Source organism: Pundamilia nyererei, unplaced genomic scaffold, assembly GCF_000239375.1.
Source record: "Pundamilia nyererei isolate P.nyererei 1_Seehausen unplaced genomic scaffold, PunNye1.0 scaffold00011, whole genome shotgun sequence".
Classification (NCBI taxonomy): Eukaryota; Metazoa; Chordata; class Actinopteri; order Cichliformes; family Cichlidae; genus Pundamilia; species Pundamilia nyererei.
Window position 1 is genome coordinate 5,612,634 of NW_005187412.1, and position 25,626 is coordinate 5,638,259.

The window sequence follows — 25,626 nt, forward strand, 5'->3', positions numbered from 1 at the left end:
CCATCTGTATCGAAAGACCATAACGCCAGAAGAGGGCGCTGTTGCTATGTGCTGGCTGCGTCGATTATTACCATCATTTTGACTTTTGTAAAAGTACTGAGTGTTTTGCTTAACTGGTCAAATATACTTAAAGGCAAATGACACTAACATCAGCCATGAAATTGTGCACCTTGTTAGCATCGATCCCTGCTGCTGTGGTTTAATTACCTATGAATCAGCATATATGAAAACCTATTTACAAAGGAATTATTTAAACGCTGTTCTGCTTTTTCATGCTACATCTTCAACAGCTGATTGGACCAGGGCTGAAAGAAGACTTAGAGCCGCTGCCTGCAAGTTGTATAACCATTAGCTTTCTACTGGAATTATGGATGACAGAATAAAAATGCAATGAAGACTTTGAAGCTTTGGCAGGTCCAGCAAGACAATGAATCAAATTTCTATCTGGATAAGTGAGGTTATGACTAAATATAACATCCCTGCTCTTTAGATGACAGTGTAATAGTTCACTGAGTTGGAAGGCAATTATTCAATGTCATAGATCATAACTGGAATTGATAGTGAAAGAACACTAGAGTGGATGGGAAGATCAGCATTTCTTTTTAATCAGCCACTATATCATAAAATGTGCTGCATAATGAAAAGAAGGCTACTGTCTAAATATTACCCTACAGAGAGTGTTAATAATGTAGGAACCTGTACACACTCATTTATATACCTTACTCTGCTGACATGAAGGTGTATTTTAAAAAAAGCATTTCTGAAAAGATGCTATTGATTTCCTATAAGGGCTTCTGCCAACTAGATTAAGATCCAAATGATTCCTTACTGAAGAGCTGGAAGTCAGAACAAGAGAATCTTTATTTCATTTTCAGCTCAGCACCTTTAGCGAGCATAAGTAAGTGATTCAGCGGGAGGAGGCTCTCTGAGGAGAAGACAATAACATTGAGTCACCTTGCTGCATTGTGAGCCTCTGGCAGGCAAGAGGCAGGATTCAGCAGCAGTAGCAGCAGAGAACATACTGCAGAGCTGCGCTGGCCTGCGCAGCAACTAAGTGTGTATTTGTTTGTGTAAATTAGCATGTATAGATGGATGTCTACATAGTGGGGATGATAATAAATCATAGCAAGGTCAAATAACAGCAATTGAGTTTGGCTACGAGATGATTACGCTGCAGTGCGTATGGTGTTTCAGCACTCTGTACCTGATTGTGCAGACTGGTTGAGGAATACACAACAAGTTGAATCAAATGATGCCAAGTGTAAATGTAATGTTTGGTGGTATTGATGATTAATTTAGACACTGTTCTATTTAATTCTGTTGCTTGTGTCTGCCTGACCTTTGTACAGTACAGAGGAAAAGCTCCAAAATGCATCACATTTTTATCTGCAGTGAGCTGTAACAGGGTGGTGATGTTATAATATCGTAACAGCTATAATAGTACATTTCATCATTCACACATTTTGTTTGTTTCTTTAAGAAAAAATCAAGCTGGGCATGAAAAATCTCTGATAAATCTGCCTATGTACGGCACTACAGTACTGTGCAAAAGTCCCTACATTTCTTTATATTTTGAGGGAGCTAGTCTTTCTTGTACCTTTTTTTTAAAGTGGTCTTGAGCAATCATTTCAATTTTTTTCTTTGGACTTTATTGGCTTTTAAACTCATTTTCAGTCCTTGTACCTGACCATTTTCAGAGGAATGTTTATTTTATTTGTTAAGCACATTAAAACCGATCTATGAATGACCTATAGCCAACTTTAAATTGTATCTTTAGGCACTTTGTTACTAGCAGTAGAAGGATGGCTGTCAATATGCCATTCTTAAGGAAGGGAAACAGAGAGAAAAGGCTGAGGTATGCCAAATTAAACAAAAACTGGGCTAAACATCAGTGGCAACATGTCTTATGGAGTAATGAATCAAAATTTGAAATGGTTCAAATCCTCATCAATACGTATGGATGAGGTTAGCATGGAGGTCGAGCAGTGACTATCCACAGCCATTTTTAAAAGACAGTGGAGGTGCTGCACCTATTTTTTCATTTTGGTAGCAAAATATAAAAAAATGAGGAGGCTCATGAGTCTAAGTGTACATTTGTGAAAAATACTAATACCAATTCTTTTACTGAAATGGTTCCCTGGAAGTAGATCTTATTTAGTTAATAATTAGATTATTACATGTCATATATGATCAGAAATCCTACAGGTTAGAAATAGTTTATGACCCAATTTTGTTTTACTTTTCTTTCATGTAGGCAAGAATTTGGGAGATTTTCAGTTAAACAGCTTCTGCACAGCCGATAAAGGCAAAGCTTTTGAGAAAATTTTATCCTCCACTATCTTTAAAAAGCTGTGCCTTGAACCACCGGGGAAGAACAAAACATCCCCGAAGTGAGTCAGAACCAGTTAAAGCACATGGTATTACACAATGAGGGTCATAATAGTGATGATTCATTAGTATAAGAGAGCTTGGGATGATAAGATGAAACCGTGCTGCTTGTCTTGTTGTCTTTTGGTCAGCAAAATAGCCCCTGTGCCAACACCACTGTGACTTTGAACATTGCCTGCCCAGTGAAAATTTATGAGCAGCGGCGGTAAATTGGGCAGGTCTGTTTGATGCAGTGTAAGCATTATTGTAATGTGTCATGGTCAGAAAGGCTTTCTGTCCTTAAAGCTTGGCTGCAGTGCCAGTGAAGGTGATGCGAGGCTGACAAACATCACCTAAAGCTTCCAGTACAATTAATGCAGGGACATAGATTCAACCTGACCTGCGGACGTTCTCAGCACACATTTATATCCTCACGTTTCACTACTCCAGTCCTCTGTTTTCCCTTGGAAGACAAATATCAAAATATAAGCATTTATCTGTGCTTACTCCTATATCACTTTGTGTAGTTTTTATGTGGTACTTCCAGGATCATTCTTTCATAAAAGGGAAAAGACAGTTTCTATAAAATTTCAGCAGAACTCATTTGATTGTCTGCTTGTTCTCCTCTATTAATGAAAAGGACGTTTTTTTGGCAGGAAACCTGAATCAATAGACAACTTTATCTACATTTGTATTATTTTTATCGTTCATTGTAAAGATCGTTTTAAGAAAATTTAAAAAAGAGGGGTTATTGCGATGTTTATTTATATGAAATTTCTATTAGTCTAAGCTGGTGATGTTGGTCCAGCTTTTATTAAAACAGCCTTACAGAAGACTCATGGCATTTTCAAACTGATATTTACTTCATGACTCACGTGCTGGACAGTTTTTTAAGCCCCAGAGCACCTAGCCCTGAAAATCTTTTATTTATTTATTTTTGCATTTTTCCCAAACTATTAATAATCTAGGTGGGATTGATGGTGGGAAAAATATTATTGCTTGGCCACCTGTTAGTAATGAATGGTCAGATGAACAATAACTTGTTGTCTCAGCTGTCTCTGTAATGCAGCACATCCTTATTGAAGTGCGCCGGCTACACTGTGTGTCAAACTAAAGAGCTTTATGGAGGCTAGCCTGGCTAACTCATTCCCTAGCCTGTCTTCTGATAGAACGATATGCTAGAATTGCCTGGTAACAACTAAAATCAATATTGTAGGGTAAAATAGGATTATTTAAATCTAGTTTGTTGTAGCTCAGTCAGTGTGATCAGTAAACATGCCCCGTCTTGTGGCCACCCAACAATATCTCACAACTTAAACTCATTCCCACTCCTTATTAACTCGTGGCCTCGGGTTATTGATACTGTGCCTGTAAGCTGATAACTGCTGGCCATGCAAAAATATCTCATGGCCACCGACTGATACTTTTATCACCTATGTCACAAAAGCAGCTCTATATCAAAAAAGCAGATTAGAAACTGTTTAGGGATACTTCCCCCCTTCAGACAGCACATGCATTTGTGTTCTGCACAGAGCAAAACTCATTTAGAAAAGGAAAACCCATACTTCAGTAACACTCTGTGATGAACGCTTTTTTTTAACTGCAAAAATTTTAATTATAAGTTCATAAAAACATCAAATGTTTTGTGGTAAACATAATTATCCATGCCCCAACACACATGTAAACTCAGTCAGCAGCTGCAGTTTCTCTTGTGGCACTGTGCACGTGCACAGGCAGAGCAGATATACTAGAAAAGGGAAAGGCGTAGGAAGTTATTAGGGACTTCTTTTTCCAGTCTGCAAACTAAGTAAGTTGTTGGATTGTTGCTAATTTGCCACGATCGTCTAGGTCGTGCTGGCTGTCCATGCTGTTTTTAGTAGTCTGACATCAGGTAGAATTGTCAACTCCTTACACTTTAATCGGGACTAAGCAAACAAAAAGGAGGATAGGAGAGTCAATCATACTTGGATATGTGTTGACAATGCAGAGATAATATTAAATAAAAAAAAATTGAGAATAATTATCTGAAAATAACAGAAGGAATGCCCAAAAACCTCACTGCTGTTATCTGCTGTCTGATTTTTGTGTTATCCTTTATATCAGGGGTGGGCAATTGATTTTCCCAAGGGGTCACACAGGAAACTGGGACTGTTATGGAGGGCCATGCCAACAAGCTGAACTCAATTCAGCCATCCACTCATCCATCCATCTTCTACCACTTATCCGACTTATAGGGGCTGCAATAAGAAGAGATAAGATAATGTAAAGGTGGATTTAGAAAAGTTAAAACATAATAAAACACAGACAATATAAAAGCAAAGATGTAATTAAAAACAAAACAAATGTCCACATTGATTTTATTCCTTTATATGCTTATCGGTGTGGCCCTCCACAACAGTCCCAGTTTCTCATTTGGCCCATTGGGAAAATTCATTGCACACCCCTGATATAAAGGATAACACAGTAATAGTTAATTAACTAAACCATAAAAAGTGGTGCATAAAAATAAAGAGTAAATGGAAGATGACGGGGAACACAGAGCCCCCTCCACCAATATTCAGATGAAACCCTTTGCACCCATGTTTCTCTCATTGCATTTCTCTAAAACAAAGATCAGTTAAGCAGGATGATTTGTTTCAGCTTTATTTAACATATACCCACAATTCTTTGAAAGCGTGCAAGTTTTGCTTTCATGTGTGAATTATAGTACAACTACTTTCACAACTAGGCCACCCAAAAACTGAAATCATTTCAATCACCAGCCTTGAAAAGTCTCCATTCCCCAGCGCCAAAGCTTTTATCCGGTTCATTTCTAGCTCACGCACTATTTTGTGCTTGCACTTCTTTGGTTAGGCTTTATTAGTTTATTAATTTCTTATGCAAGGATCGGCTGTGTTTTTAATCATTTGCCAGACCGCTACTTATGAGGACCCGGTTGCTCAACAAAAGAGTCTCGCAGGGGAGGTCGTCTGTTGCTCTGTTTGGTATTCGTCCCCTTTAAAAACTATGCAGCCCTAGCGGCGGTATTATGTGGGCTCCCTGGAAAAAGTCTGCGGAGAGGGAAAGGGGGGACGAGCCGAGCTGGAGTCGAGAGATCATGGCGGCACCTCTCGGACGGGACACCCTACCTGACTACTGGTCTTATGGAGTTTGTCGAGATGGTCGAGTCTTCTTCATTAGGTGAGGCGTTTTACTTGTTCTGCTCTGAGTACTTTACGAGGCGGTGTGAAGGGATTTTTTCTCTCCCTCTCGTTGTTTTATTAGCGTTCAGTAACAGGTGTCTTTCTTGCAGTGATAAAACTCAAAGCACTACTTGGCTACATCCGCGCACTGGCGAACCTGTTAACTCTGGACATATGATACGTTCAGGTACGCCACAAATTATCTGATTTTGCAGGATAGCAGCAGGATATTTTGCTTTTGCTGCAGTGTGCAGCGGGTCGCTCAATGTGTTCTTGCTCGTGTTATAGATTTACCAAGAGGCTGGGAAGAGGGCTTCACGGAAGAAGGAGCCAGTTACTTCATCAAGTGAGTGGCTTTTGTGCATTGTTGCCTTGTTTGGACGTGTAGAAAAAAGGAAAAAAAAAATCAACCCATGCAGGCTGGTTGAGTTGATCATTATTAAAGTGCTCTATGTGGAATGCCTTCCTCCTCCTCTCTGCTGCTCTAACACGTCTGATGCACTATAACAACCAAACTACATTAAAGGCTGTATTGTAAACACACTGATTTATCTGAGAGCTGCATGTAGATGACAGGGAAAGCACACACCAACATATGGATTAACTCACTAGGGTCCCATTAGATAGGTGAAAGCAATTATCTCTGCCTGCATTGTGAACGGAAAGTGACACAGCCTAGCAGGACAGGAAGAAAGGCTATTAAAATTCTCCTCACATCCACCATGCAGGACCTCTACTCACAACGATAGGTGTGCAGACTTGCTGTGTGTAAGTGTGTGTATGTGCAGATGTGAATGAGAGAGAGAGACTGTAAAGGTTGGAGGAGAGGGGTGTGACCATGTGGTGACAGAGATGTATGGCATGATTGCATTATTGAAGCAGAAAGGACAGAATTTTCAAAGTCACATGCAGCACTCTGAAGTTTTTCCCCCGCTTTTTCTCAGATTTTCACGTTAAAGCAGGAGGATTCTGGATTAAATCTGGCTTCAGTGGAAGGCAACCAAGAGACACGTTATTTTGAGTATCTAGAGCTACTGTTGCATTTACTGTAGATTATATTATGCAGTGGGTTATTGGATGCTGGTCTGCGGCTGTCAGTGTGTATATCAGACAGTTACTATGATGGGAACCAGTGCAGGAGAGCAACCCGGAAATCATACCCAAATCAGTCAGATAAGTCGGGCTAACATTAAAGCTTACTACGACATAGCCTGGAGACATCTGCATTGATGTAGCTCATTGTTACAAATCCCACCTCCCACCCAAACATGTTATCACATTGCCCATTTAATTCGCCCCAGTTGTTGCAGATGCAATGGCTACATGGAGAATTTTACATCCTCATAGCTGCGGTCTCAGCATCAGGCTGGTTGTTACTCAATGACATATAGTACTCTGCAGATACCAGTGAGCAGCTCTGTAACAATGTGGACACTTTGTATCAATGACTTTTATATTTAGATTTTAGTATACATTTGTGCATCTGAGATGTTGCAATAGTCACACATATCAAAGCAAACAAATTATTTCCTTCTTTTACTTTTTCTGTATCCAAAGATGCTTTTAAAAAGGCCTTTAAGTGGTTCCAGCTAACAAATTTGTTGTTACTGACACATATTATGTACAGAATAAGAGTCTTTGTTTTTCCCCTCATTCACTCACTTTTTCTCTGTAAGAAGTGAGAACAATACAGCAGTGAGGCTGTGTGATATATGGCATCCTAAATGTCAAGGCTGTCAAATCACTCTTCTACTTGTTGCCCGTTTGGCTTGGTGGAAGGATCCTGTTTTGCTTTAGTTTCTTTGTTTTGGAGACCTTATTTTCTTGCGGTGGAACAGAACTCACCAGCGCTGTCTTCTGGTACCATTCAGCTTATTAAGAGCACCAGCTGACATTTTTCCCTGTAAATGAAAACAAAATGATGCCAAAAAATCTATCAGCTAGTTATAGTACACAATATTTGCCCTTCAACTTCTGGGGTACCTTGAAGGTCTTGTGGTTTGTGTGGATTAGGCTTGCACTACTGCATCACTTGCATGCTCAATTTGATTAGGACCGTTAATTTTGGGGGTTATGTCATTGCCTTATGCTCTTGCGTCCCTAAAGCCGTTCCTGTGCAGTTTCTGAGGTGTGATGGCACTGCTAGAGGCTGTTGTTGGTAGATGTGCTTGGTTTACAACAACTATTGGTGCTATGCATCCCAACAGAATGATGGGATGATGATGATCACTATTTGTTGATATCTGTCATCTAATCTGCTTTATTAGATTGGATAATTTGGTAATTTGAACCTCATGATGTCTTTCAAAGACGTCACCATAGCTTCTTTAATTTATTCTCTTGAGTAAAAAACTTGTAGTTCAAATGCCTTCAAATGTAATTTTATCTGTTTAGAGATCAGTTTTTCTAAAAAATGTGATAATTATTGTTCAATAAATGCTGGAATATAGAAAACTAAAAGTTACCGACATGCACATTAAAAATTCTTATTAGTTTTTAGCTGCTCCACAGATGTCAAATCGTGGGCTTTCTAAACCTAAACGGTGTGTTGTTAATGCCTAAACCTAACCAAACAATCCCTTTTAATGAATTTATTATTTAAATCATACAGATGATGTCTGAAAAACTGAACGTAGGAAAGGTGAGGGAGGAAGGCAGGACAGAAAAACACACTTTGGAAGAGAGCCAGAGATTAATAATGACTAATGATTAAACACCCACATCAGCCACAGCCTATTTCAGGGTAACTAAGGGAGGATTCAGGGTCACCCGATCCAGCCGTAACTCTATGCTTTACCATAAAGGAAAGTTTTAAGCCTAATTTTAAAAGTAGACGGTGTCTGTCTCCTGAATCTAAACTAGGAGCTGGCTCCACAGAAGAGGGACCTGAAAGCTGAAGGCTCTGCCTCCCATTTTTCTTGTAAAACCACAAGTAAGCCCACAGTCTGAGAGTGAAGTGCTCTATTGGGGTGATAGGGTACTATGAGGTCTTTAAGATAAAACAGGGACTGATTACTCAAGACCTTGTATGAGAGGAGAAGTCAGTATGAAAGAAATATGCTCTCTATTTCTAGTCTTTTTTTGGACAATCTGATAATAATGATGATTTACAATACTCTAGCCCAGAGGTAATAATGCATGAACTAATTATTCATTATTTCATTTTTCACTCCCCCTTTGTCTCTTCTGCTGTCAGCAGAGATGCACATAGGCAGCTTTACTCTCGCCACCCCACCGCTAGCACTGCCTCAGATGGATAGCAGTACAGTAACAGCCAATATAGTAAACTGATGATAAATCGAATAAAAGAGTAAAAGCCAGGGGTTTGTCCTCTTAGTCAGACAAAAAAGAAAAAGAAAAAACAAACGAAACGAAACTAAATGTATAATTTTCAAAGTTGTGTTAACACTGCTATTTCTTTTAATTTCATCATGTTAAACATGGGCAAATGAAGAAGCAATCAAATTTTGGTAAACTGTGAAATTGGACAATGACCTTATCAAGAGAAGAGCCCTCAGATTTTGTCAAAAGAATCCCTTAATCTTCAAACACATGGCAGATTCTAGCACTCACAAGCCGGGTTGCTTATTACAACTTTAGTTGGCAAAGCTGAAACACAGTGACGATGGCTTCAACTCAGACGCTCTATAAACAATGTGATGGGCTCGATAATGTGTCTGTTTCAGACCATTAAAATGATCATGTATTAGTTTTTAGTTGACAGCAACTCAACATTTACAGTGTTATATTTATCCCACAGGGGTAACCATTAGTAATGATTTGGTTTTATAGTCTGTGTAGAAACTGAGATTCCCGTGTGTGTGTGTGTGTGTGTGTGTGTGTGTTTAATGAATAAATCTCACTTTAACATCAGTTTTTTTGAGAAACTTTATGAGTTGGACTGTTGGCATGTCTTATTGGTATAATGCCCTTCTTTTCTTATCCCTGAGCTTTCCAGGAAGTGTGCAAGGCCCCCCTCCCAAAAACAACAAAAACACTCTGCACTGAAGTCCACATGGTGCTGCCCTGACAACAGTCAGTGGATTTGCTGTGTGTTGATAGTGGAACTTAGCTGACTTGAAGTACAAAGAAGGGATTGTTCTAACACCACGGCTATTGCAAAACTCACGTTTACGTACACCTCACTGCTGGTGAGCCGTGCAGCCTTCAGCCCTTAACTACCTGGTTAATGGTTACTGATGTTATCTTCAAGTTTCCTAAAGTGTAATGTTTTCAGATTTTCTCAGCTGATCTGAGAATGATTTACTTAGGCTCACATGTTGTACAAATTAAGTATAGTTTCATTAGGAAAATTTTACTCAGAGCACTCCTGAAACACTCACATTATTTTGAGGATAAAATTGTCCAAGCTAATGGGTGAGACTTTTGTCATTTGTGGCAGCAGATTGAAATAGAGTTCGTCAGGCTGTCATACTTCCAGCAAATCTCCCAGGGAGTGACCCAATTTTGAAACCATCTTCCAAAATCAACCCGCTTCAATACCTGAACATAATGTTACAGATGAAAGAGGTCTGTGTCTTTAGTCTGACGGATGTAGATTAATCTAAGTAAAAGGAAAGTAAGACTATTTTGGGAAAAAGGTAACATTTTTAATAATTATTAGTTTTGTTTTATAGTTCCAGCTTTACAATGTCACGGTCAACGAACCGCTCTGTGTCTATGTGCTTAAAACAATCATCTCGGATCACTCTAGGCGCCATCGGAGAGTGGCACCGCACATACCAGGTATAAATATTGGCTATCTGGCATGAAAAGAAGTGGGGCTTATCTGGACTGCTCTGGGCTCACTAGGCCAACGACCCTCACTGTGAAGTCATGAATACCCGGCTCCCACTCAGTCTTTACTCTGAAGATTTGTGCCAGCATATGCACTCATGTCTTGAGTCGCGGTTGTTCACCCTGTGGACAATTCAATATTTGTTCCACAAGACATAAAAGACACGATATTCTGGAAAAACAAAAATGAAAAAAAGATGCTTGAGTAGCCTCTTCTTGCAATCCCAGCATCTCACACCTTCATGTCATTACATTGAGGGCAATTCAGTACACCTGGAGCCCTGTCAGACCCATACCCTTCACATCCTGGTGGCCAACTCGTTTGGTGGGGGGTACCATGACAAGAAACCATCCACTCTTTATAGATGTTTATACTCTGTCTATAAGGAGGCAGATAGAGTGGTGGTGGTATTTAACCAAATGCCCTTCCTAAGCAAACCCCAAAGGGAATTTGTGTCTCATATACACACAATAATCCGGTTGTTCAGTGATGACGCGACGAATCCTACTTCCGGGTCTAAAGTAGTCTGCGTTTAATATGGCTTTTGTGTTGTTAACATGTTTAATGTTATGTATTTTCTTCTATTTGATCTCAAAAACCTCCTAAAACAGTCAGTGATCCCTGTTGACCTCCCTCGGCTTTTATTACCACTAATCACTAATCATTTATTTAAGCTCAGTTTTTAAAACCTTAGGATGTAACTACAGCCCAGCCCATGCAGCAGTATATGAATGACTAACCTCGCATTGTGGATGGATTATCTCAGTTGTTCTCCTGGCTGAAGTTTGGTCCTTTTACAGCATCCTGCCATGCGATTACATTTGTTTCTGACCACCGAGAACACTCACGTTAACTTTTATCGAGTGGAAAAAAAGTTAGCTTGTTTATATTATGCTAACATAGCTGTGTCGCTAGCGGTCACGTAGCACATCATTATATACCAGCTAGCCCAACTTCAGTAACCCTACAAACGTCACTGCTGTTTAGTTTTCTGTCTTCATTTATGCTGGAAGTGATAACACAGCTGTACGTTTTAATTTGTTTCCAAAACCCCGCAGTCAGGACATGCTATATTGTATTTAGATAGAAGCTAGTGAGCTAACTCCCTGCTAAGTTCTAACTCCGTTAAATGTCATAAATTCCGTTTTCATGGATGCCTGGATGTTAAACTCAATTGTTACACCTGGTAGAGCAGAACGCTGATCATTTTATTAAAGATGAAAGACTTTAGACAGTTTTTCAACTCTCAGTAATGCCACAGTGATCGTTTGATATATGGACCTGCAGCGGAGTTTAGACCCAGACACGGCTAGTGACGTCAGACTGAACAACCGGATTACATGTAAGCCTGTGAGAATGAAAAGGTTTTGAGTTTGCTTCTGGAACAAACTACATTAAATTATGCCAAACTTTCTGAAGACACAGTTATAACTGACCTCAGGTCAGCGGGCAGCTTGTTCCAAAGAAGCAACCTCAGCACACTTATATCTAATTCTGGGAATAGTTCAAAGATCTGCACGTGATGACTTTTTTGAACTTATCCTTGGCTGTTTGATTGTTTAGGTCTGCTTGCTTTGTTAGATTGTTAAAAATGTGGTTTGGCATCAAATATGACAACTTAACCATGACTATGCTTTTGCAGTCAGGTCCCCTTGGTTTACAAATGACCGGCTAGAAGAGATCAGGCTCACAGACTTACTTCTTAGAACTCAGTTTTCCCGACTTTGTTTTAAGTGGTTCTGCTACATGTGATTTCTTTTATCTTTTGGTTTTAGTTTTCATGCTAATTGCCTGCCTCTAGTCTTTCATTTATTTAATTATGTCTTTTATTCTCTTTGTTGTGTACACATGTACACAAAAGGTCCTCTGAAGGTCCTTTTGTCTAGGCTTCCTGTTTAAATCTACCCTTTGAGTATGCCGCTTTTTCACTTCTGTCAAAGCATTTTTTTAAGCTGTTTTTTTAAAGATGCAAGTATATAAAGAAAGTTTTTTCTTTTCTTCTTCTTCTTCTTATTAGTATTATCATCATTATTATAGTAAGCCCTGTCTCACTGTTGCATAATACATCAGGGACTGATGCCAAAGGACACTCTGAGAGCGCAGAGCTGATATGCCAGTGGCTTTGACATACAATAACAATTTTTTTCATTACACAAACTCATGACATAACATAAATTATAATATTACTAGTGATTACTAAACGCTGTGTATTATTATCTCATTACTTACAAAAACTGAGAAAACTGAGTACACTAAGGTTCACTTTCGACCACTTCACTGGCACTCACTGAGAATAAGAAAAGTGCAATTCTATAGCTCCCCAAGGGAGAAAATTACCACGCCGAGGTACAATGGCGTCCTGTTGAGGACACGGTTTACATTGTTGAAGGGGTTAACAATGCTGTGGGCCAGTCCAGGCGAAAGTGTTTGAAATCCACACTGAATCACTCTTAGCTTTTACACCAAAAAAAGGCTCTCTCAGCTTTTTTCTCAAATTTAGTTGCCTTTTCCGTCAATATTTCATCGTTGCCTGAGATTTCTGATGAATATTTATCTTGCTTTTGTCCCACAGCTTGTTATGATTTTAGTTTGTGCTTGCATTTTTTTAAAATAGTTGACGTTTTTGATCAGTGCTGTGAGTTAATTAGCCGTGAGATGTTTTGAAGCAGTTTTTTTTTTTAAACAGGAAATGGAAAATAAAGAAGTTTAATGTCCCTACAGGCCTTTATCATAACCCTGTCTTAATGAAGCTGAAGCTTTCTTTTTTCTGCTAACACATCAAATCCAGGCCTCACTGCGGAGGCCACAACATGGTTGCCAAAATAGATGGAACAAACAAGGTCAAAGGGGCGATAAACAAACTTTTCCTTTTCAAAGCTTTTCTAACGTGTAAGTTAAATTAACTGTAAGGGTTAATTTGTCTTCTGTCAAAGGGGTATTATACTTTTGGTTCCTGGCATTAAGTTTTAAAATTTTAAAGTCAAGTAAAACTAAGTATGTGTCTCTGTACAGGACCCTGTATGAGACAGCTAGTCTCTGACAGGTAATCACTTAAAAACAATTGTTTTCCCAACTGGTGTTCCTGGGCCCTGAGGCAGGAAGCTAGTCCTGTTTCTTTGTTTCTCAGTGAGGCAAAGAAGCAGAAAGTCTCGAGTGACCTGATCAAACCTTTCATCCTGTCAGAAATGGTCAACTCTCAGATTAAGTGATGTCAGATGTTATCCTTGGATGTTAAACCTTACCAAAGTTGTCTATTGACATCAGTAAGACCAACTATAGTTGAATGACCTTGTGTTTCTGCGGGTTGTAGTTGTAAAAAGTACATGTTTTGAAAGTTTCTAGTGCCATGGGAGGTCACGAAGAAACATACAGGGATCAGTGCACAAGTTTTGTTTCAACAAAGCATCGGTGAAGGTTGGTTTTATCTGAAAATCGGCTCTGCTCCACGTTTCATTTGCAGTGTGTTTTTTCTTGTCCACCTGTGCCAGCTGTGTTTGTTAAACTGCATCCATTAGGCGTGTCTTCAGAATCTGATAGCATCACTTTTAATGTAGCTTAAGCACATTTATTAACTGTTTATTCTTGTACTGTACAGCACTAACCACTAAGCAGGGATTCTGACATGAGTGCATCAAGTTACCACACATATATCTTCTAAAGCATTAGATGGTAAAGCAATTTTCTTAAACATTTTGAAAATTTTAAATTATAGCTGAAACAAAAACGATACGTTTGTGATAGGGAGTAAAACAACACATTGAAGGAACTGCTTTGACAGATTGGCTTTGTCTTTTACTAAACTACTGACTCGGGAATATATTAAAAAAATTTATTGAAGCATCAACATAATTAATTTTATACGTACTCACCGATTAATCTGACTAATTCTGAAACAGCATGCGACGTTTAGACATTCTTATTGCAGCATCATCAGCTTAGCTTCTATATTTTTACTGGTAGCTTAGCTTTTGCAAGCTCATTTTAATTAAACTCGAAGCTTGTTGTTCTTATTTTACACAGCTACACCACTTGTGCTGTACGGCTTTCCAGAAATGTTTTAACTGGGATTATATAACTAAAAAAAGCAAATGTTTGCTTGTTTAAATTATGAAGATATTGCGACTGTGGGGAAAAATAGTGGTTTACTCCAAAGCTATACAAAATGATGGGTTTTAAAAGAGCACTGTCAACTCACAATGTGGCGGTATATGTGGGGGTAATATGTGGTGTTTCAGTGTCAGCACAGCTGTGTTGCACCACTGATATACTGCCACTAATGTGGCGAGAAAGAGAGAGGAGGAACTTTTTTAGTTCTCTTTCTTTTTCAGTTACAGCAGACTAATGAAATACATTAACTAACTGAGCAGTAGTTTAAGACAACACTCCAAAAATGTGATACTCGGGTCTTGCAGGGGGTCAGTTGAGACCTAGAATAATTCACTACCAATATTGTGGTAGGGATGGCAGACAGTTCACGTTCCAACCCCAGAACTAGGGATTTATAGTCGACTCCTGTTTCGATACTTTCTATTCTGAGGCTTGTGATGAGTTGAGTTTTTAATTATTTCATATTTCATGTTGAGGAAAATTTCATGTAGGTCTGTGTGTTGCACAATAGTGCTTGCTGAGGCTAATGATTGTGGGTTATTTTGTAACCTATAGGTGTCTATTTTTTTTTTTACTTAACAGCCCTTTTGTGGTATTCTTGAAATTAAAAAACACACCCAACAGGCTGAATGCATTGCAGGGTACTGGAAACAGCAATATGATGTATTGCTGTTTTGCCAGCCTGCCAAAGATCTTATTGGATTTCTTTTTTTTCTTGTTTGAATCTCACTCACACACACATGCAAACTACATGGACAACACCGACACACAAACAATATGATAAACTTGCTTAGAAGCGTGAATCATTAATCTATGAGAAAGGCAGCGACGCACCTGATAATGTCATCTTAGCAGCAAATGCACGGACAGTGAAATTGATATTTGGACTCTTGGCCAAGGATTTGCAAATGTGCTGCTGGTGAGATAGCAGGTGCTTTCACCTTTGCTGGGTTATTTATGTTGACTTGTTGTTATTATCAGTAGATCATGTCTAAAGCTCTTATGTTTCTGCATCCATCTTCACAACTTACGTGTGAGGCAGCCAGGACTTTTATTTGAGGTCAGAGTGATTTTCTAAAAAAAGGGCCATATTGTCAACATCATGTCCACAATGACTCATTACAGGGTTTGTAATGAGGTTTGTGGCAGTTAAAAAATAAATAATGCTCAGTATTGCCTGGGCCTGCAAATAGGGATGGAGACTGAAGCAGTGGACTGAATAAAGATGATGAAAACAAAGAGCAGATTTAGTGTCTGGTACAGTAAGCTTTTGTTCTGCAGAATACAGAGGAAGCTTTCTATCAGGCCTTGTTTGGACCGCAGGCCTGAGGTGTGCGCTGGTTGATGATGTACATTATGTAGAATGAGTCATTCACTGTCTAGATGACTTGAGCAGGTTGAGAAGTCAGAGCTGGAGCAGCAGGAGTCAGAGCAGAAACAAGGCAGGGGAGATGCCCGAGCTGGGATGGGGACCTGCTGTTGCAGTTGTCTGCCCATCAGGCACGAGACTGACGGGGCTGATCATGAAACAAAGGTGGTTGCAGAGCTGGAGCTCTCCAATTTGGAGGAGAAGGAGAGGCAGGTTGAGGCAAGGTAATACTTTTTTTTTAGCCTTGAATTGTATCTCTGTGCCTGATTAGTGTTTTCATGTCACTACATTACTATGATTGTGGTAAAGCATGCCATCTTTGACTTTAACTAGCATGCAGGAAGATGTGACAGAAATTGAAACATGCAGCATTTTTGTCAGCTATCATTTACAACTCTTTTCAACTTATTAAAGAAAGAGGCTCTGGACCGTAGTAATTTCAGCTGCCTCTCTGGAGGAAAAGCAGTTTGTATACCTCTCTCTGATTAAATTCAGATGACAGTTCTTTCTGCCGCATTCTGTCAGAGCCCGAGTGTGACTGGAGCCACTGCAGAGAGAAGCAGGTCCCACCGTGTCCTCATCTCACCAGACGGGTGACAGGAGAAGTGATTAGTTAGCACAAAGGAAATGATGGATGTTCCGTAACATGGGAAAAGAAACGAAAGAACACTTACATTTTGTTTGTGCAATACTTTGTATTTTACCCAGAGTTTGCTTTAAAGTGATAAGCAGTATAAAGATTAAATGTGAGCAAGTGCTCCTGTGTTGCCACGAATACAGGAAAGCCACTGGTTTTCAGTGATTACGTGTCCTGTAAAGTAAAGGTTTATGAGCTGAGTAAAACATCTTTTAATTTTCTAACTAACTACAATTATATCATACTCTGAATCTGCAACATAGCATGTGCTAAAACTGCCACATTTGAATTGAACTGGACTGCTAGGCTTTCTTTGTAATGTTTGCATGGTCTACATGTGACTCTGTGGGTTTCCTCCTGCACTCTAAAGCTCTTAATGTTAGGCTAACTTGTAAGTCTAAACTAAGTGTGAATATGAATGGTCTGTCTCTCTGTGTTAGCCCTGTGATGGATTGGTGACCTGTCAAGGCTGTACTCCACCTCTTTCCAGTTGTCAGCTGTGATATGCTCCGCTGCACCTCCACCCCTTATCCAACCCACCTGAACTGGATTAGCAGTTAAAAGGATGAATGAATATACTTATTGTTATTAATTATTGTATTATAAATATTAATAACAATAAGTATATTCATCAGTATATTACCAGTGGCTTATAATTTAACATAAAAGAGCTTTAGCTCTTGCTTAAATTAATACAGCCACACAGAGTATTCTTTATTAGGTGTTTTAGCCGTTTTCTTGCTTTTTTTAAAAACAAAACAAAAAAACAAGCAAACACACAAAGCTGCGGGTTATGACAAACCTGCCTGGTACGAAAAGACAAACAGGAAAAAGTTTGTGACCAGTGGGCAAAGTGGAGCTGTCAATCGAGTGAATATGAGAAACACTGCCAATGAGCGCTTTTGTTTCTCAGTTTCTGCTTAGTATTTAACACAGCTGTGTGCTAAAAAGTGGTGAATGTGAAGGCTATATATGTCAAACATTGGCAGCGTGTTGTGCTAACCCAAGTGGAGAGAAAAGTTATTATAAAATTGCTTATTAATTGCTACAGTGCATCCTACAAAGCACATGATCCTACATCCTACCTGCTCTATCTCTCTGCAGATAAGTTTCTAGAAATTTCTAATCATGCAGGGTGCTTTACTGCTGATATATTCCAAAAGGCTGAAAAACCAAACACTTCAATAAGCTTATGTTAGCAGCAGATTGAGTGTATGAGCTGTGAGAAAATGTTGCTTATTGTGGATTACTTGATTGAATATTGCTGTTTCCATTAATGGAATATTGAGTGCGAAAAAAAAAAGAAAAGAAATGAAAAGACTGGACCGACCACTGCTACTGAGAGCAGATGTGAGGGTTTGAGCAATTTCTCTCACTGCAGCATTCATCGAGCACATTGACCACACAGCTGTGTGATTTCTTGCAAACCGATCCAATTTAATTTGCCTCAGTGCAAAGATGCATGGCTAATTTTGTATTCATGAGCCTTTCCTCAGTGCTCCTTTTTTCTATTCTAAATCTTTGATTGATTAATTAAAACCTGCTGTGATCTGGCATTACCTCTAATCATTCTGTTTAAGTTATATAGTGACAAAAAAGTGCTAATTTTAAGCGATGTATTCATGTTTTTAAAACTGCAGTCTCTGCGATGCTGCACCGGCTCTCAACTGTCATCGGATCAATGAGACCTGCTGAAGCACTAGCAGGAGAACCATGGTGCTGTTCTGCATGTAGCCACTAGATACTGCTGTTGTGTCTTTGTACACTTCACCAAGACACTTATTGACAGTTTGGTGGTTTATCACACATTTTTTTTTCCATCTCTGCCAATGACAAGGTCAGATAACGGAGATTACACATAAAGTGTTGAATCAGGTATATTTTTTTATTGTGGTTTCATCCTATGACAGCATCTAACTCAAGCTTGAGTTACAAGCTTGTTTTACTTTTTAACGAGATATAATAATTCACCATTCATCTCACAGTGTGATTACCCCTTTCGTGTATTTGTTCTGTAATGTATAGCTAAATGTCAGAACATCCCGTCTCTCTGAGCTATTTGAGAGTCTGTTAATTCAAACCTTTTTTTCTTGTGTTGTGGGTTTCCTGTTTGCTAACCGGATGGATCAGATACAGTAAATTAAAAACCTTAATTTGTTATACGGTAGCCGGGATAAAAGCAGTGTATGGATATCGACATGGTATGGATTGACCTACCCTCAGGTCTGACCACCTTCATTCAGCCCTCTGGTCTTATCTATATGTCTGTCTGTGGATTATTGAACCGGCACTGCAGCAGCCTGCACCAGCCACTCAGGTTTGCTCTCCATCCATTCCTCTCTCCCCCAGGCGAACTGGGATGTGATCTGATAAAGAGGACTCTGGGTGAGACGGAAGGCTCTGGTTGCAGTCAGAGACCAAGGTCAGCACTTTGCTGGACACCACAAAGAGGTGATAACTATTCATCTGTGATAATCAAAAAGAGCGGCACCTTTAGAGTTTTGTTTCAGGCCAGGTCCAGCTCTTTTTCTCATCACCAGCTTCTGCATCGACACTAAGCAGCAAAGTGTTATTTTATTATTCCCCAGTGAGCATAAGTAGAGCTATATTCTGCAAGGGCCGCCAGTGTTACCGATTGATCAAGAGTAGAGAGAGAGAGAGGGCTGAAACAGCAGTTATGCTCCTATCTGACACCCCTCTTTTTCTACTTTCTAGCACACCCACTAGCATACACTTTAGCAAGCTCAGTTTTCGTATGTTAAGAGAGCAGAAAGGGACACTCCCTATTGGTTGTCTTCAGAATCAGGACAGATGTGGACATCTGAGGCTTTTTAAGTGGACTCACTGCATTACGTCTGATCACTAAACTGGTGAGTAGCAACATGTGCATATATATGATTTTATAGTTTTTAGAAACAAGCCAGGAGTATGTAGATTAGTCTATTATATACTTAGTGACTGTAATGTCCAACATATTTGTCTTGGGACAAAAATAGAATGACCTGTTCTACAAACAGTTTCAACTTTTGAAGAAACGCATTGTTCTGTCTGTTGTTCACTTCATCATATTGATGAAGCTTTTTATTGCAAGCATTAAAATGTTTCATTGCTTTGTCCTCTTTGTAATTTTATTACTTACCTAAGTGCTCGAGTACCCTCCACAGATCTCAGTTCTCTTCTTTGCATGTAAATCGATTCCTGTTATAGATTACTTTCAGTAGTTTCACACTTTTTGAAATGCTACTGCTTGTGCGGCGAGTTTCTGAGTATTCTGATCTGTCACCTACTGTAAATCAGGCAGTAATATCACATTAGTAAAATACTGTGTTACAAATAAAACATCTGCATTCAAAATCTCTAAGTAGGAAAGTAAGTAAAGCAAAGTGTACTATCAAGAAAACAGTGCTAATTTCTGGTAGTGCATAATGCAATGCAGTGATTGCCCTTTCTATGTATTAATATTTAACTCTGGTGGGTGAATATTACTTATGTATTCTGTATTGGACGGTTTCATTTAGAATGAGAAATCTGCATAGTAGTTAATTTATTACAGACAGTGGCAGACTTAATGTTGGGGAGCAGTGGAGTGTTTACGGAACTTTAGAAATCACATCATCAGATGCGCCTCAGCAGACTGATCTTAGCAATGTGATGATGGTGTGTTGGTGAGCCACCCACAGATGTATGTATCTGTGTACATTCATTATCCCCCCCACCCCTCTGTAAAGCTTGCTGCGTTTGCCTGCATCTCTACAGCTGCCCAACATAACAGAAAGTTAAAGTGAATGTAGAGGAGAGACAGAGATAATTAGCATTTAGCAAAAGATATGGCTAAATGCTACGCTAACAATCAGGGACCAGATCAGTCAAAAGCAGTAACTTAACAAGTGCACTTACCCCATTTCTACAGTTGTCGAATGAGCGACAGTCATTTTAAAGTTTGAATGAACGCTGTGTCTGTTTATAAGGTGTGGGCTTATTTTTGTGTGTATCTGGCCTCATACGCTTGATGTGCTATGTTTGATATCAGTCCTGCTGAGGGTGTACAAGTAGCCATTTGTCACTTCATACCTAGTAGTGCTGACAACAGCCATTATATTTATAGGAAGAAGAAGCTGTTTTACATCTAATATGATTTGTATGTTGGCGTTAGTCCATGCAATTAAATTAATTACCTTCAAAACTGTGCAGTGCGATACATGAATATGTTGAAAGAGGCGGCTAGAACACAATTCAGATGGTGTTTGGTGGTGGTCGGACCCAGATATCTGACAGACTGGTATTATCGCCACAGTGTTGAAGTCTTTACTTGCAGCGCCATGCCTCTGACTCCTGTGGTATGATAATGAGATGTGAAGCAGTGTGGAGATGGATGAGAAAGAGCAGCAGAGGGTGAAACTAAGGGAATGAGAGCAGCAGGGGCAGGACACATCGACTACATGTTCATGTGTGTACTTGTGTGCTCAGGTGCCATCAGATTAATTTTCACTTAAAGCCTAACTGCTTTAATAGCTAATTGAAGGTATTTGCAGCATGACATAGTCGTCAGTCTCTTTGGTTTATAGTCTTCACTTTCTCATGTTATCTGATGTCTCTGCTATGCAAAATGTTCCCCTTTTGTCTTTTCTTGGTGTTTAAATTCATCATGTTGGACAGTATTGTCCTGTTGTGCATATGCAGAAGGACTGAGGTAATGTTTGCAAAAGAAAAACATCATTAGAAGATCATTTGTAGAGACTGGTAACATGGGAATATAGAGAGTATAAACTGTAGTCATCGCCTTTTCATGTAATAAACTTTTCCATCATACTATCTGGCAGAATAAGCACTTACAACATAGTATATTTCTAGTACTTACTTCAGCTCAGTTCAGTTTTAATATTATAGGCTTATAAATCACAACAAAAGTAATAAAGTGCTCTTGATATTGTAAGAATTTCAAGTATTCCAAATTTAGCAATCAAATGATTGGGAGGGGCAGCCATCTGTTTTAAGCCAGTGGAAAGACAAGATCATAAAGTGATGACGAACAACAAACAGGGAAACACATGTGACATGCAGCAGTAGCACGGGGGAGTAAAAGTGAGAGGAAAAAGAGGAGCGGTGCTCAGTGCATCATGGTAGAACCTCCATCTGCTTGAGCCTATTGCAGCATAACTAAGAGTTTAGAAAAAAGGAAAAAAACAAAACAAAGCCTAATCTTAAAAGTACAAAAGGAGGGGGAGGTGGGGTCTGCCTCCCAAACCCAAACTGAGAGCTTGTCCCACACGAGAGGGGCCTGATATCTGGATGCTTTAGCTCTCAGTGTACTTGCTAAAACACTTACTTTCATATTTTTGGATATTTAAGATAGATTTATTTTAATACTCTAAAAGAACAGCTTTGCATGTTTCACAGTCGTAAACAATCCTTTTCTATCTTACACTGTCCGCTGGTGCAGCCCCTTTCTAAAACAAGTGCCTTTAAGGTTTGGTTCTGTGCACCTGGAATGATTTTATTAAGGACATAGTGTCTCTGAAAGTAACAGATTCAAGAGTAGAAAAAACAGTGTCTGAAATAAAGCATTTAGAGGAGTGTGAAGTCGGGGCCCTTGCACACTGACTGACTGCAGTTTTGAAACTTTGGCCATGTTTCATATGAGCAACCACGACTGAAACAATATCTGTTAGAGAGAGTAAGAAAGAGCATAATAGATCCCCCCTTTTAGAAGTGATAGGATGTGATCGTTCAGGACTTTGTATGTCAGGAGATGGATTTTAAAATCATTCCTGGATTTTACAGAGAGCCTGTGAAGTGAAGCTAATGTAGTTTTTCTCTGGTCCCAGTTAGTGCTCTCACTGCAGCATTTTGGATGCTGCTACCCATTCTCTCCCTTTTCCTCACCCCCTCATCTCTTTTTTTTTAAATTCCTCATCCATCCATCCTTCCTTCCTTCCTTCCTCCTTAACTCCCCCCTTTTATGCTGTGTATTGGCTGCATGACTGCAGAGAGAATGGAGCAAAGCATCCAGTTCAGGGAAGTGCTCTGGCGACAGAGCTCTGCTGAGGAACGCATTTATTAGAAGAGAGAAGGAGGAGAGCTGAGGAAGAAAAGAGTACCGTTAATGGGAGGGAAAGAGGGAAGAGATTATGATTATATTGTTATGGCTTATTCTTTGTACCTGTGGTGTTAGTTTGTGCTTTGGGACCTCTTAAAAGACTTATTGGTGAGGTTGATTGGCCTCGATAATACCAATCACACGGGTGTCACTCAGAAACCGGGGACACTTCGGTGATTGCATATATTTTTAGTTTCACCTAAGCAGCAAAGGCGGGAAGGAGGATGTTTTGAATGAACTGACGCCACGGGGCTCAGCAGAGGACGTCAGCAACAGCGGCACTACCAGCTGAGAGAAGTACACACACACAGGCACCACTGAGACGAGCACAGCACAGCAAATCACAGACCTGCAGCTAACATGCTGGGCCAGCCAGGACAATCAACCTCACACGTCTCCTACAAGAGGCAGCCAGTGTATGGGGCGACTCACAGGTGTGTATCCCAGCCCCTCTCTTAGCACATATATGGGACTGTATTGCTGCGTAGCTTGTCGGGAGCTGTGTGTGTGTGTGCTAAGGCTTTTCAGCAGGCAGGAAATAAAATGCTTTAGATTGCATGTTGTTAAGTGTTTGTACAAAGTCTACATGCAGGCAGGCAGATTTCAGAGGCATGCTGAAAAGTGTCCGCTATCTCTTTTTGCTGCCAACAAGGCATCTGGCTTTTTATGCCTCTATAAACCTACTGATTGCTTTTGGAGGGTGTGTGTACCTGTGCGAACTGGATCAGTCTTTACGGGGGTGAAGAGACAGAGAGGGAAAAGAAAGAGAGAGAGAGAGGGAGATGCTCACTGCAGTGCTTCATGATCACAGGTCACTGATTGCTGTGTTGATGTCAGCAGAACTGTGATCCCTTGGGCTTCTATACTTTAATGTAGATCTCTCTATAGGCTAGACTATTGCAGGGGTTTAATGCAGTCCTAAGTTCAGAGTGAGCCAGACTTGTAAAAGAATGTAGTTTACATGGGAGTGCGTGTTTATTCTTAGTGCACTTGCTGTTTGTTAGGACCCTTTACATATGCAGACAAACAGCACACCTCCTGTATGTTACATGTTTCTTACACACCTCAAATCCTATATGTTACACTTTATAAACTACATGCAGTGGGCGCTGTTGCCTTAAATAAAAGACTAAATTGTTACATTAGTATAATTGTTCAAAATGGATCATATATGTAATTCATACAGCAGCATATAGTATGCATGCTGCTGTAGACAGACAGCTTTACATTAACACAGTTCGAAGCCCAGTGTATGAAAAGCCAAAGAGCAGCTTGAAGCCGGCAATTTTGAAGCTGCTCTTTGGTTTATTGGTGTGGTTAATGCCACTTTTAAATGGGATGTGACATGGAAACCATCCATTTATTGATCTGCACAAACTACATCAAGCTTATTGCCATTCTGTCAGGGTCTTTATGTTAGCTGAAGCGATAAGGTTACTTAGCCTGTTTGTCATTCCTACATATGCTTCTGCATCGGCCAGATCCCCCGCAGTGCTCTCTGCCACAGAGGCAGTAAGCACCACACTGCAAAATTTCTTCTAAGATCAGCAAATAGCAGAGCGTGAAGGCTTGGATCATCTTTGAATCAATAGTCTTTTAATTGCAGTATGCTACATTAACAGCACAGCACATGTTGAAATAACATTAATGAGACTGGTGAGTTTTTTCCAGTCCTGTGCGGTTGTCTGGTTTTAATGGATTAGCTAATGCTCACCTTCTAGTGTTGAACATCTGACTCAATGTTTAGTTCACCAAAACAGTCCCCAGTCACACCCAGCACAGCTCATCCTTCCTGCTTCAGTCCTCGGCCACAGAGTGGAATGTAGCCAAAAGCCATAGTGCTTCATTTGTATGCTTATCTGACATAGAGGTCATGTCTTTGATTGAATGGCTGGAGCACTTCAGGCTGAAAAATGAAACACCAAAAATAGGTGCAGTGGATAGAATACCTTTGAATACAGGGGACAGACCCCGCCCCACTGCACATTTCCAGGGACACTTACTATTTCTAAGAATAGACTATAATGGTGATACTTAACAGAAGGTTAAAGCATTTGAAAAGGGAGGGTCTTCTCAGTGTATTAAGATCGTGACCTTTTTAAATCCCCCAAACTGTTATTTAGTTGAGCCGCTGTGAGTGGGATAGAGATTCCAGGGAAGAGACTGTTCTAGTAAAATCTCCATCCTGCTGGCTGGTAAGAGTTTTTCGAGCTGTGCACCAGATGTGGCCTACCTTCCCTGCCTTAATAAACCCACTAAGTCACAGCAAGCTTTCCTCACACACAGGATACAGAGGGCTAAAAATAGCCTTCATTTACCCTCTGCCAGCCAAGTGGACCCTCACCTAATTAATTTAATCCATCAGTTTAATTTCCATGTTGAACTGTGATAGCATGCATGCTTTGGCAGTCAACAGAGAGAGATGCAATGTGTTATTACATGTTTTTTGTGTAAGAAAATGGGTAACAAAATTTGGTAACAAATAATAATTCTAAACATTTGATCAATGTGTTTGATCAACAATCATGTGGTCTAGTGATGAAGGATTTAATGTCATCACTGTGCTCCTCTGGTCTCAGTAAGGGAATACCAGGAAAAAAAATAGCTATGTGTGCAGCAGACATGAAGCCTGGACAAATTCTAGTTGATGTTGTGTGGTTTCTGGACTGCAGGGGCCTTTGTGTGTGGTGCCTGGGTGTTGTTCATTGCCACAGAGCACTGCAGTCGTGGAGTAGCCGCTTTTTGTCTTAACCCCGTGTATCACTGTAATATAACTCCCCAGTGGGAGTGTGTTCATTGGCTGCCTGTACTCTGGGCTGTGTGTCTTCTCAGATTCTGTAATGAGAACTGCAGGAGAGATTTCTCTAAGCCTCAGGCAATCTGGGCACAGGTAGCTCCCAGCACACAGACACCCTCACACAGAAAGAGCCGACTCAGTCCCGCGAAGGAAAGAATGTGACGGAAGAAAGCATTCGCCATCCTTGATGAGATTTCAGAAATGTCTTCGTTATTTTAGATACACTGTACATTCAATGGTAAAGATAAGCGTGTGGTTTAGAAAAAAGAAAG

General features: G+C 39.9%; 1 protein-coding gene across 8 annotated transcripts in view; it reads left to right on the top strand.

Moving 5' to 3' along the window:
- The first annotated feature begins 5,391 nt into the window (after nucleotides 1–5,391).
- The window catches only part of plekha7b (pleckstrin homology domain containing, family A member 7b), a 73,194-nt gene continuing 52,959 nt past the window's right edge, over nucleotides 5,392–25,626 (top strand). For 7 of the 8 annotated variants that reach the window (XM_013908522.1, XM_013908519.1, XM_013908520.1 and 4 more), the window contains exons 1-3: nucleotides 5,392–5,547; nucleotides 5,660–5,736; nucleotides 5,838–5,895. In XM_013908522.1, coding sequence (XP_013763976.1) covers nucleotides 5,396–5,547; nucleotides 5,660–5,736; nucleotides 5,838–5,895 — 287 coding nt within the window. In that variant the 5' untranslated portion in view covers nucleotides 5,392–5,395. Of the gene's footprint in view, nucleotides 5,548–5,659; nucleotides 5,737–5,837; nucleotides 5,896–19,207; nucleotides 19,331–25,626 lie in introns of those variants that run through there. The other variant, XM_013908525.1, reaches the window with a different exon arrangement.